The 13699-nt window shown below is 39.4% G+C and overlaps 1 protein-coding gene across 1 annotated transcript; it reads right to left on the reverse strand.

Moving 5' to 3' along the window:
* Positions 1–3812: 3812 nt before the first annotated feature.
* On the reverse strand, positions 3813–7772 carry FABP7 (fatty acid binding protein 7). The gene is made up of 4 exons (XM_005890114.3): positions 7449–7772; positions 6818–6990; positions 6067–6168; positions 3813–4204 (listed from the first exon to the last, which is right to left on the reverse strand). Exons 1-4 carry the CDS (start codon positions 7519–7521, stop codon positions 4154–4156), a joined length of 399 nt encoding a protein of 132 aa, XP_005890176.1. The 5' UTR covers positions 7522–7772; the 3' UTR covers positions 3813–4153.
* Positions 7773–13699: the final 5927 nt, after the last annotated feature.

A 13699-nucleotide genomic window follows, 5' to 3' on the forward strand; every position in this document is an offset into this window, starting at 1 on the left:
TTGATCCCTAGGTCGGGAAGATCCCCTGGAAAAGGAAATGCAACGCACTCCAGTATTCTTGCCTGGGAAATCCCATGGACAGAGGAGCCTGGTGGGCTACAGTCCACAGGCTGGCAAAGAGACAGACAGGACTGAGCTATTGAGCATACAGGCATGTCCTGCCAGGGCTGTTCAAGTTCTGCCATGGCTTTAGGATGATTCAAAAGCCTTTGGACAACCAAAATGCTTTCTAATTGTGGAAAAAATGGTCCTTGGAAAACAACCTTAAGGACAGTAAAAATAACTTGCATGTTTCTAGGACAAACATTTTGAAAGACAGAAAAAAACTTTTAAAATTCATAAAAATAGCAATTCTCACTTTTTCTTTTGCCAGTTTTCTTGTGTGTGTGTGTGTGTTTATGAGAAAAGAATTGAATTTTTATTTCACATCACATGCAAAGTTCCGAAAAAGATCAAGAGAGAAAAATAAAACTTAAAACATGAGCATGTCTTTAACTTACAGGCTAAAAAAGAATTTCTTACATTAAAAGCACATCAAGGGGCTTCCCTGGTGGTCCAGGGGCTGAGACCTCACACTCCTAGTGCAAGGTGCCCAGGTTCAAACCCTGGTCAGGGAACTATATCCCACATGCCGTCTTTTACTGATGTTCAGTCAGTTTTACTGAAAGTAAACTGATGGTGAAATAATTCTTCAGTCAGTAAGCATGAAATATGGCATACACATTTTGAAACTTAAGCAATGCTTCCATTTTTAAAAGGTGCTATGTTAAAAAAAAAAAAAAGGTACTATATTGAGTTAATGGGTAGAAACATTATCTTCCCTTCAACTCTCTCCCCTCTGTTTTGTTTTCCTTTATACCTTGTCTCTAAGGCACACAAAGCTACAATGCCTTAACATCTCTGGGTGTATAGCTCACGCCTCACATGTATTTGTAGGTCCCCATGTTCTAAAGGTCTGTCTAGTCAAAGCTATGGTTTTTCCAGTAGTCATGTATGGGTGTGAGAGTTGGACTATAAAGAAAGCTGAGCGCAGAAGAATTGATGCTTTTGAACTGTGGTGTTGGAGAAGACTCTTGAGAGTTGCTTGGACAGCAAGGAGATCCAACCAGTCCATCCTAAAGGAAATCAGTCCTGAATACTCATTGGAAGGACTGATGCTGAAGATGAAACTCCAATACTTTGGCAAGGTATTGATGCAAATACCTGATGCAAAGAACTGATTCATTTGAAAAGACCCTGATGCTGAAAGGATTGAAGGCAGGAGGAGAAGGGAAAGACAGAGGATGAGATGGTTGGATGGCATCACCGATTCAATGGACATGAGTTTGAGTAAACTCTGGGAGTTGGTGATGGACAGGGAGGCCTGGCGTGCTGCAGTCCATGGGGTCACATAGAGTCTGACATGACTAAGCAACTGAACTGAACTGAACTGATGTTCTCATGTGGGGCTTCCCTGGTGACTCAGATGGTAAAGAATCTGCCTGCAGTGCAAGAGACCCAGGTCAATCCCTAGGTCAGGAAGACCCCCTGGAGAAGTTGGCAACCCACTCCAGTATTCTTGCCTGAAGAATTCCATGAACAGAGGAGCCTGGCAGTCTACAGTCCATGGGGTCACAAAAGAGTTGAGTACAACTGAAGTGAGTAACACTTTCATTTTCACATTCTGGTGTAGGTATAATTTGTTGTGAGGGTGTATAGGTTAATACACTAGGTGTATTAACCCAGTGTAGCTTTGCTTCCCATCAGGCCATCCCCAAACCTTCCCCTTCTTCAGAGAGTTGTTATGGAAATGAATGCCGGGATGTTATTTGACCTAATTCTCTGGAGAAGGAAATGGCAACCCACTCCAGTAGTCTTGCCTGGAAAATCCCATGGACAGAGGAGCCTGGCAGGCTACAGTCCCTGGAGTTACAGAGAGTTGGACATAACTGAGCAACTAAACAACAACAATAATGAGGTGAAACTAAATCCCTATTCTTGCCCTTTTCTTGTGTCTTTAAGAATGGAGAGGCCAGAAGCCATGCTTCTATTAGAGCATAAGCTGAACACCAAGAGAAAGCTGTATTCATCCAGATGCAGAAGTGAAGGTGTTCAGAGCAATTGGAGCAAATGCCCTCTCTGTTCCATGCTTTCAAAGACAAAGCTTACTAGTTTTAGTAATGATAATCTGGGCCAATCTTATCTTGACATTCAGTAATAATTGCACATTCACATGTTAAATTCTACAGCTGCACTTTAGATTTTACTACTCTTTCTTATAGTAATTATAGTAAAGTAATAAAATAGCCAGGTTATAGTATCATTGTGTAAGTTAAAGAAAGTTTCCTCATACTTATATCTGAAAGTTCACTGGACCTTGAATTAACTTGTAGAACCTTACTGAACATATTGCTTTGATTAAAAATGAATACTGAATGTTCTGAAAAACACTTACATTTTTTTCTGCCTCACCCCCTACCCTTCACAGAGGCTAACAGAAGAAAGTTTTCCTAAGAAGTGATTCAGGGAAAATAAAAATTCTTACATTTTGTTTCAGAAGAAAATTTAGCTGAATATTAATTTTTAAGAGGAATATTATTATTTTCAGTATTATTCACTAGTTAGATGGCACTAGTGGTTAAAAAAACAAACAAACAAAAAAAAACCCTGCCTGCCAGTGCAGGAGACAAAAGAGAGCCAGGTTCAATCCTTGGGTTGCGAAGATCCCCTGGAGAAGGGCATGGCAACCCACTCTAGTATTTTTTGCCTGGAGAATCCTATGGACAGAGGAACCTGACAGGCTACAGTTCATGGGGTCACAAAGAGTCAGACACGACTGAAGCAATTTAGCATTCACAAGAGAATGTGGACACATTAATCTAATCTTCAGTTTCCTCATCAGTAAAGTAAAGGTAGTACCTTCTTACCTGCTTCACACTGTGGGTTTGAGAAAATGTACAAAAATCATCTTGTAAACAATAAACTACAAAATAACATTTGTAGTTTACAAATGCAAATCTTAGCCAGTCATAAACAGGTATTTACTTTCCTTTGGTCAACTCAGTTCCACCAACCTCCCCCACCTCCCTGCTCCCCTACTACCACACACACACACAGAGGAATTCAGATGCCCTTTGCACACTCCATTTTATCCATTATAGCACTTCTCAACTTAGTTCAGCTCAATGTACTTGCCTGGAGACACATCTTTATGGTCTGGGATAAAATTCATTGCCTGTTTCTATTTACCTTTCAATAAGAAACTTGAATTACATGACATTTTGATTATATGAGACTTTGATTATATTTACTTTTTAATAAGGCATTTTCATGTATATCAGCTTGCTTCTTCAGACTACCTGTTTTTAGTATCAAGAGGTCATTTGTGCAACTTAGCTTACCATAACAAATCTCCTTTGGATCCTAGCCAAACTGTCTATGGAAGTTCCAACCCAAACATTTTCCACATTTCCCTAGGCTTCTGATCTTGTTTTTCAATTGGAGGCTAATTATTTTACAATGTTGTGTTGGTTTCTGCTGTACAACAACTGCAATCAGTCATAACTATATATATATTTCCTGTCCCTCTTGAGCCTCCCTCCCACCCTCTCCTACCCCACCCTTTTGGGCCAGCACAGAGTACCAGGCTGAGCTCCCTGTGTTATATAGCCACTTCCCACTAGCTATCTACTTTACATGTTGCTTATATTTTAAATTAGTATTTTAAGCAAAGTGCTAACTTCTCCAGCCTAATGTTATACCAGAAAAAAAAAAAGGCTATTTTACTTAAAACTTTCTAATATACAACTCCCAGCCAGATTAGTGAGTGATATTAAAAACAGCAACACATTTCTCACGGGTGTAAGATTTTTTTATTCCAATTTGATTTGCATTCCAATGGAAATTATAGTACGTATTCCTTTCTTGATTTTAAAAACAGTAGCTTAAAAACTTAATGTGAATTATAAAATGTGATAAATTTGCATATCAAAGATGGCTTTGATTGCTTGCAGCAACAAGTTTTTAAAACAAGGTTTAAAGTCATCATTTTCCACCTCCACACCAAGATAACCTTCTAATTAGTGATCAGCCGCACTGTAATAGCAGTTTAACACTGAGACTTGAGTAAACAGAAATATTGTAGAGCTTCTCCAGCCCCAGGTCAGGATGTTTTCTACGCCTTCTCATAATGGCGAACAGCAACCACATCGCCAAAAGTAAGAGTCTGAAAGATTCCAAAGATAACCAAATCTTCTTACACAGGTACATCAGTGGTTGTACCTACTGATTATCATATTAGTTTAAATATTATCATATTATTATCTTAAAGATTGTCATATATATGATTTAAGTATTATACAAAAGAATAATGGCATTTACAAACATTAAACGTTGTATGCTCAGTCATGTCCAACTCTTTGCAACTCTATGGACTGTAGCCCACCAGGCTCCTCTGTCCATAGGATTTTCCCAGGCAAGAGTACTGGAGTGAGTTGCCATTTCCTCCTCCAGGGGATCTTTTCAATCCAAGAATCAAACCCACGTCTCCTGCATCTCCTACGTTACAGGCAGAATACCTACTGCTGAGCCACTGGGGAAGCCCTAAATGTTGTATAAAAACATTTTCATTTTTCTTCTACATCTTCATTTTCTAAAAAGAAACCCTTATATTTATTGAGTGAATGACATGTATACATAGTTCATATCTCTGAAAGAAATATGAAAAAAAAACTTAGATTAACTATCTAGATTCAGGTCAAAAGAATTCCTTTTGCCTTAAATTATCAGGGTAATTGGAGCATTTTAGCTCTTTCTTTTAAAAGTGCAAAAAATTTATAGTAGGTTCTCATAATAGTTTACAATTCATGACCTAGATAAATTTTGAAGTTTTTAGACAAATGGTATTTGCAATGACTTGGTCCAAACGCAGGAAAAGGTAAACATCCAAATGTTCTCGCTGCTTTGACTGTCGTGCTTTAGGCTGTGTGAACCTTGGTGGTAATGTGGCTATAATGTGCACCGTGGGCTCTTGTATCAAATCCAACTCGAAGAATTGCTATAAATCCTCTTTACAAAATGTAGTGTTTTTTAGTGTTCATCATTTTCATGGAGTCCTATGATTTTCGAGAGGATACCATGCCCTTGTCACCCATTACTTTCATTTCCTTTTTTCAACTCAGTCATGCCTGATCACAGTCATACATACCAAAGCTGAACTATCTACTTTTTTGTATTCAGGAAAAAAATAAAGAAAAAAAGCATAAAGGAGAACTGGAGAACTTCCAATTGAATCTTTTATAAATGAATCGCTCTATCTCTCTCTCTTTTTGGTGATGATGATCACTGCAGAAAAATGTGGCCAAATATTTGTCAACGTGAAAGGAAAACTGTCCCTCTGCTCCCCACTTCCACCCAGGAAAGAAATGTGAATATGTAAGTCCTCTATCTGAACCTAGAACAGCTGGTACTCAAGGGAAGGAGAAGAAAACTAGTCAATAGTCTTAAGTAACAAAAACGAAAAACCCATCCTGCTATTATCTCAGAAGGAATATGTAAAGCAACTCCCATCCAAGAAAAAAATCCAAAATGATGTATTGACTTCTTCAATGTCATCTATTACTCAACTCACCCAAAAAAGTGTCTAGGGTGCTAGATGAGGATAAAACATTTTCCCCAGTTTATGATGCTACTCCACTATTAGATACATTATTTTTCAACTATTTTCTATTTTATAATTTTTACAAGACTATCTAGTATTGAATAGACATGTTTTAAAGGCATCTTATAAAATTAAAAAGGGCTGAAGGGAAGCAATATCAAAATAGTTCTCTCTGAGGGGGCAGTAGAAGGGAATTTTATATTTTTGTTACATTTTCCTGTTATATTCTAAATTATCTGTCCTGAACTTGTAAAACTTTTATAAGCTAAAATATAAAAATTTTCACATGATTAAATACCCTTGCTAGTGACTTAATGTTATTAAAAAAAGGAAAGATGGGAGAAAAGGAGGGAAGGAGGGACAAGGAAGGAGATGGGAAATTTGAGGGGCGGTGAGGAGAAGCAGGAATCGGGAATTGCTGTACTTACCATGATCATTTTGCCGTCCTTAATCTCTCTTACAAAATTTGTTTCTTTGCCATCCCATTTCTGTACATGAACAAGTTTGTCTCCATCCAGGCTAACAACAGACTGAGACCACCAACAAAATGCAGAACATAGCAATAGGTACAGATCAGATTTCTGATATGGAAGTCAAACAAATTGATTTTTCAAAGAGTAATAGTTGAATGAATAGTGATCAGTTATCACAATAGTACCATTTCCTCTGTTGCTTCCAGGGTTAAAACTCTGAGAAAACTCTAAGAAATCATAATTCGATTGAAATGTGTTCGTTTAGATGCAAAAATTATGAGGCACATAAATTATCAGAAATAAAAATCCTAAACTAGTGCTTTCTGAAGAATCATCCTACTCCTTTAAACAGGGTCTTAGAATGAAGTAAACTATTGATGAAGCCAACTTGAGGCAAAAGAGAGATTAAACAAAGTACAATCTTTCTTTTAAATGAACACGATGAAATACTTTCTGAAATACAGATTTGATGCAAAATGAGAGAAAGACGTGGTAAAGAAACAGATTGGAGCTTTGAGCTATGGTAGTTGCCCATTATTCAGAACATAAGCTATGGGACACTAGAATGCAAAATTAACCCTGGGTCTTTCTCTCTGAAGTGAAATACTGAGAACATTTTCCACTTCCCATCATCTAGGAAAAAAAAAAAAAAAAACACTTATTATCTCCTCTCCTCCCCACCCCAGAGGAAGGAGCGGCTCCTTACCTTACAGTTTCTGTCGTCTGCAGTGGTTTCATCAAACTCTTCTCCCAGATGGAAACTAATCTCTGTGTTCTTGAATGTGCTTTGAGTCCTGATCACCACTCTGTCCCCCTCCTGACTGATGATCACTGTTGGCTTAGTCACATTGCCCACCTGCCTAGTGGCAAAGCCCACACCTAAAATAGCAAAAAGAAGCAATACAGTTGGTGGCAACTTCCGAAATAGCTCATGAAGTAGGAATCCACTTTCCTATTCTGGAATCCAGGTCGTAAAGTGTAAGTCTCATTAAAGTACGTTTAGCCCATCAGTTATGCTAGACGACTACTGAGCCTTTGTCATATGTGGATTGCCAATTTGGAAGCATAAATAATAGGATGCTGGGGAAAAAAAAGCTGAAAAGGCACAGAAACTTCACATTCTTCACAGAATACTTGGCCCTAGGCAAGAAAGCGGACAAATGCCAGATTTAAAAAGCCCTTCCGTGGAAAATGGTTTTTTAAAATCAGCACAGCACGTGATTATGACAATGGGATCTGCTTTTGTCTCTTGCTAATCGGATGGGTGAAAAAAGGAATCTGCGAGTATCTGAAGCTGCAAGTTTAAGAAGAGATCAGCACATCTTAGTTTTACCTACCAAGCGCCTTCATGTACTCATCAAAGTTCTGACTCTCCGTCAGCTTCCAGGTAGCACAGAAAGCCTCCACCATCCTTGCTCTTTCCCCGTTTGCTTCGGAAGCAGATAAAAGCGGCGGATAAGGGTATCTCCGGATCTCAGGGCCACTGCAATTCCAAAGACCCCTTTGCACCTCACCGCAGCTCCTGCCTTTTATTTAGAAAAGAGGCTGGCAGAAAGCCAAGGATTTGAATTGCAAACACATCCCAAACACATCCCTCCGGCGTCCCTCTTTCCCGGAGGTTGTTGAAGGGGCAGGGGATGGGAAGGGAGAGGGGCGGGAGGCTCGGGAGGTTCCAATCCTCTTTGTGATTGGCTCAGGCCACTGGGTTAGCGGAGTAGGTCGCGTTCCTCTCAGTCCTCGCAGCGCAGCCCTTCTTCAGCCTGAGAAATCTCTGCAAAGGTTCAATGAGGCTGGAGGCAGGGAGCGGAAAATGAGAGGGTCTTTCAGATTCAGCTTGAAAACTTGGCAAAGGCCATTTCAGGCTGTGAGAAAAGAAAAAAAAAATGCACAATGGGACATTCAGATTGATTTCCGTTCATGGCAAAGCTGGTTACAAATGAGGACCCCCACACACACACACTTCAAGAAAACCACTGAAATGCCAAACTTTTCAAAGGAAGATGAATAGTGTCTTTTATTTTTCTCTCATATTAATAGGAAGAGCAAAACACGAGCTAGAATATGCCAAGCCAGGGAAAGACGAGGAGAAGGAGGAGACATAAATGCCTCTCCTAGACTGTGCTGCTGAAAGACTCCTCCAGCGGAGTACTAATGGGACCCTGATTTTGGCCTCTTCCCAACATGAACTGAGTGAATTTAAAGATCCTATTTTTCTTTCTAAGGAGATGAGAACCAGACTGAGATGGAAAAGGGACCTAAGGGAGAGTATGGTTAGGATTCACTAATGAGCTATAGAAATAAAGCAGAACCCACTCTTTCCCGCACTCCTTCACATAAACTGGGCAAAAGTTCATCCAATAAGATTTTGAATGACCTGCACGCTAGAACCTTTTGATTTCCCGAGGTCACATCTACATCTGTTTGCTGGTTGTGTTAGCAGTAGAATGAGGGGAAGAATTAGAGCAGCAGTGGGAGTCAGAAGACTCTGGCTTCCGTACTCGAGTCCAGCGGCTTCCCTGATAGCTCAGCTGGTAAGGAATCCGCCTGCAATGCAGGAGACCCCGGTTCGATCCCTGGGTCGGGAAGATCCCTTGGAGAAGGGATAGGCCACCCACTCTAGCATTCTTCGGCTTCTCTTGTGGCTCAGCTGGGAAAGAATCCGCCCGCAATGCGGGAGACTCCATCCCCCGGGTTGGGAAGATCCCCTGGAGTAAGGGAAAGGCTACCCACTCCAGTATTCTGGCCTGGAGAACTTCATGGACTATACAGTCCATGGGGTCTCAAAGAGTCGGACACAACTGAGCATCTTTCACTTTCATTTTCTGGAGCTCAAACCTTCCACTCAATGACAATCTATAGTCCCCTAAACTTGCCATGGGCACTAGACAGGACTTGCTGTTGTGCTGACAGGAACCTGAAGCTACCAGAGGCTACAGTAAAAAGTCTGAAAATCTGAAATGAAATAAGCCCAGAGGGAGCAAAGCTTGCAATAACATCAGACACATCTGACATCATTTCAGCCTTTTTAAACCAACTCCCTGAAGATAGCCCCACCTAGGAAATTTTCATACATTTTTTTTTTTTTTTTCTAAATCTAAGCCACTAATTTATCCATTTACACAAACCATCTTTATGGTAGAAGTTCTCAAACCAATTTATTTTGTTACATCAAAATGCTCTTCTATGTTCCACGTAATAAAACATATTTAAGCTGGTGGAATAGTTAATTATTATCCTAAAATGTAATAGATCATTTCTTTTTCATAGTCCAGAAATATAAGATCAAGATTGTTGAGAGAAGGGACCAGATGTAAGACATACTCATCATTGCTCCTTACTGATTGTGATGCTGAAATATTTGTTTACCTAATTTACGTCTTCCATTCTTTAGATAAGTAGCTTTTGATATACTTATTCTAACTTAAAGCGTATATTTCTGTAATGCAAGTTTTTTACACCTTATATAAAACATGAAAGTCCAGCAACTTAGAAATAAATTTTTTGGAATAATGTATTAATTTAGTAATAAGCAGAAGAGAATATTGCTATGCAGATGTCTATAACAAAAATTTTAGGAAAAGCCACTTGACTATTTTGTAATTTCCTAACCTAAACTGACACATTTAATCTTACTATTTTTAATTGTTCAAGATACCATAGATTTACAACCAAGAATAATTGCTTTCAAATAATAGGTAACTTGCTCTGTTTATTGAGGACTTTATTAAAAGAGAAAGTAAAAGAATAGAGAAAAGATTGTGTTCTGCTAAGGAGGATTCAAGTATTAATAATAGATTGTTTTTCAATTTTTCTAAACCTAGGAGTAATTTATGATCCTGCTATGGCTTTTATATTATAAGTACATCCACAGATTTAAACAAGGAAAGAATCTGACAGAATGACCCTTCTCTCAGGACTATTACCATTATATAGGTAATATGGACTCTAAAGAATCTATTTATAAAGACTATTTTTAATAGTGAAATAAAAGAAACAAAGAAAGTTGCTTTGGGAGATCTTGACAAAATCTCCACATGAGGCTGAATCTCCAGGCACCTGCTTTATGAAAATTTTTCTTTCTTAAGGTAACAGAAGGTTTTAATAAAATTTTAACACTGTTCTTGAGCCAAGTAAGCCAGCCAAGGTCTCGGAACTATTTCCTATAAAATATCCAAGTATCTTCACCAAAAGAGATTAAATAACATTCAAAGTGCTTGCCTGAGTTTCTTTTCTTTTTTTTTTAATATAAATGTATTTATTTTAACTGGAGGCTAATTACTTTACAATATTGTAGTGGTTTTGAGTTTCTTTTTGTTACCAAATAACACAAAAGAAAATGCTAATAGATTATCTTTCTAGTTGGACATGATATGTGGTTACACCATGAAGGCACTATTTATTGATCCACAGTTAATGAATGACTCGTGATAGCCAATATCCTCAGCCAACACCTTTTGCTGCAACTGTGGTCTGTCTAGTGCACCACGGTCTCTCCCCTCAAGCAACCAACCAGCAAAACCAACTCTAGGCTTCAGAAATGGTGAAGACTCCGACCTTCAAGCCGGAGTGAACGCGATATGGATGATGGAATTCAACAGGAGGAGGTGTGTAGAAAAAGACCTGTGACTTGTCTGTGCCTTGTTGTTGTGAAATTTTTATATTGTTATATTTTTTAAAATGTGGACTAGACCAGAGAGGAGATACACCTGCAGGTGTGGCACAATCTTGAAAAGAAGTGCTGTTTCATCCTCTTCTACTGAAGTGTGGAAACCTAATAAAGACAAGCTTTGTTTACCTCCCTTTGTCCTAGTATTCCACTCTCCATATTTTCTTGGGCATAAAATGCAGAAGTCCTTTACCTGCTTCCAGATCTAACAAAGAGACTTGGGAGAGAAATTTGTTCCAAGTTAGTTTAGGAAAGAGTTATGGACCTTCCCTCTCTTCAGGCTGTCTATATTGCCACAACTCTGCTGAGAAAATGCTCCTCTCAAGTCCCCTGGTTACTTTCCAACTGTCTTTTAGAGGTTAACTCAAATATTCACTCTGAGAAGACGATCAGAACCCCAATTATGTCACCTATGGTTTTGTTTATATCTTTTTAAATGTGTCATAAATGTAATTAAATGCTTGTGTAGCTAATTGTTGAATATCGTTCTCTCTCATTAGAACATGAGTTCCCTGGAGCATCTATTTTAGCATCTATGTCTTTTATTATCCATTGTGCTCTATCCTTATCTTCTGTTACAGTATCAAGTTCATAGTGTTTGTTCTACAATGTTAAAGGTACGAACAAATATAGAGTGTGGACATAGAGAATCAGAGAACTTCAAAAAATAAGAATGAAAGCAATTGTATAAATGGTCTTTTCCAAGTTTCTATTCAAACTTTTCCTCTCTTTGCAACCTATATAATCCTTCCTGTCCTGTATGATGGGCTTCCCTGGTGGCTCAGATGGTAAAGAATCTGCCTGTAATGCAGGAGACCCAGGTTTGATCCCTGGGTCAGGAAGATCCCCTGGAGAAGGGAGTGGCAATCCAGGATATAGTCCTGTTTGATAAGGATACCTAAAAACTCTTCCTCATACTGTCCATGGAATTCTCCAAGCAAGAATACTGGGTTGCTATTTCCTTCTCCAGAGGACCATGTTTTGTCAGAACTCTTCTCTATCACCCATTCATCTTGAGTGACTCTGCAGTCATGGATCATAGCTTCATTGAGTTATGCAAGCCATTTCACCACAAGACTGCAATTCGTAAAGAGATCCAGTAGTCATATACGAAAGTGAGAGCTGGACCATAAAGAAGGCTGAGCACTGAAGAATTGATGCTTTTGAACTGTGGTGCTGGGGAAGACTCTTGAGAGTCCCTTGTACTGCAAGGAAATGAAACCAGTCAAAGAAAATCAACTCTGAATATTTGCTGGAAGGACTGTTTCTGAAGCCGAAGCTCCAATACTTTGGCCACCTGATGTGGAGAGCTGACCCACTGAAAAAGACTCTGATGCTGAGAAAGATTGAAGGCAAAAGCAGAGTATGAGATGGTTAGATAGACTGAGCTGAGTAATACTCCCAGAACACACCACTGCATCATAGAAACTGGCCTCCTAAGGAAAGGGTTTTCTCTACTAAAATCAGAAGTCTGGGGAATCAGGAAGCTGCTTCCCCACCTGCTGGTGGGAGAAATCTCTCGCCTTAGCTGTCATTCAGGAATAGAGGAGCATCTCCCAGAAACAGTGATTCCAGAGGCATGTCACATGGGCCAGATCTCAGGAGCAAAGTAGATGTCTGGGGTGCATTTTCTCTCAGTTAAATCTGAGTTTTGAATTCAAGTCTTACCCAAGCATGCACGCTAGGCAGGGCTGAATGGAGAACTCCATGGACAGAGGAGTCTGGTGGGCTACAGTCCATGGGGTCACAAAGAGTCAGACACGACTGACTAATCACAGGCATACATACCAGAGAGGAGATTGGGAAATGTTGTTTTGCTCTCTGCTGCCTCCGCAGAGCAGAGAAAACCACAGAAGGCAGTGGGATCAAAGGTCAACCTATCCACAAACTAGAGATAACTGGATATGCTTTTAAAATGTTTGTTTAAAAAGTTAAGTTTAGGGTTATAAAGAAAAGATAGAGATCCTGCTGCTGCTGCTGCTGCTGCTAAGGCACGTCAGTCGTGTCCGACTCTGTGTGACTCCATAGACGGCAGCCCACCAGGCTCCTCAGTCCCTAGGATTCTCCAGGCAAGAGTACTGGAGTGGGTCGCCAGTGCCTTCTCCGATAGAGATCCTAGATGGCTGGAAATATCTTAAAGTAGGTAATCATTAGAGTTACTTGGAGAGACTGATAATAATGCAGACTCTAAAGTCACCCAGGGGCTTCCCTGATAGCTCAGTTGGTAAAAAATCCACCTGCAATGCAGCAGATCCCAGTTCAATTCTTGGGTGGAGAAGATCCCCTGGAGAAGGGATAGGCTACCCACTCCAGTATTCTTGGGTTTCCCTTGTGGCTCAGCTGGTAAAGAATCTACCTGTAATTCAGGAGACCTGGGAACCCTGGGTTGGGAAGATCCTTGGAGAAGGGAGAGGCTACCCACTCCAGTATTCTGGCCTGGAAAATTCCATGGACTACTTATACATGGGATCACAAAGAGTCGGACATGACTGAGCAACTTTCATTTCACTTTCACCTTCGAAGTTATCCAGAGAGATTTTGAAATAGGTAGTCTGGGATAATGCTGAACTTTGTACTGAAAAACAAAATTTTAAGTTGAAATTCTGCATATGCTAATTACATTTAATGCCTTATAAAATAAATAGTATAGTCTGTCAGAATCACATTAATTTGGATTCTCATACTTCTTCAATGCAAAATACAAGAAAAGACTAAGGGAACAGTGATACTATTATTGACCCTATCATTTCAGAAATGGTGTGTAACTTGTACCAAGGATAGCTTCACATTTAAAATTATGTGTATTACACAATACACTTATACCATGGTATAAATCAATTATATCTCAAACTGGAAAGAAAAATATTTTTAAATAAAAAATAATGTGCCATGAGATACCAGCAAGGAAGAAACATGATCCAA

The sequence above is a fragment of the Bos mutus genome, chromosome 9 (genome assembly GCF_027580195.1).
Source record: "Bos mutus isolate GX-2022 chromosome 9, NWIPB_WYAK_1.1, whole genome shotgun sequence".
Taxonomy (NCBI): Eukaryota; Metazoa; Chordata; class Mammalia; order Artiodactyla; family Bovidae; genus Bos; species Bos mutus.

Coding starts and splice junctions, on each gene's coding strand:
- FABP7 (XM_005890114.3), bottom strand. CDS start 7,521: ATGGTGGAGGCTTTCTGTGCTACCTGGAAGCTGACGGAGAGTCAGAAC. Junction 6,991..7,448: donor TGAGTACATGAAGGCGCTTG/GTAGGTAAAACT, acceptor TTGCTATTTTAG/GTGTGGGCTTTGCCACTAGG. Junction 6,169..6,817: donor CAGACGACAGAAACTGTAAG/GTAAGGAGCCGC, acceptor TGGTGGTCTCAG/TCTGTTGTTAGCCTGGATGG.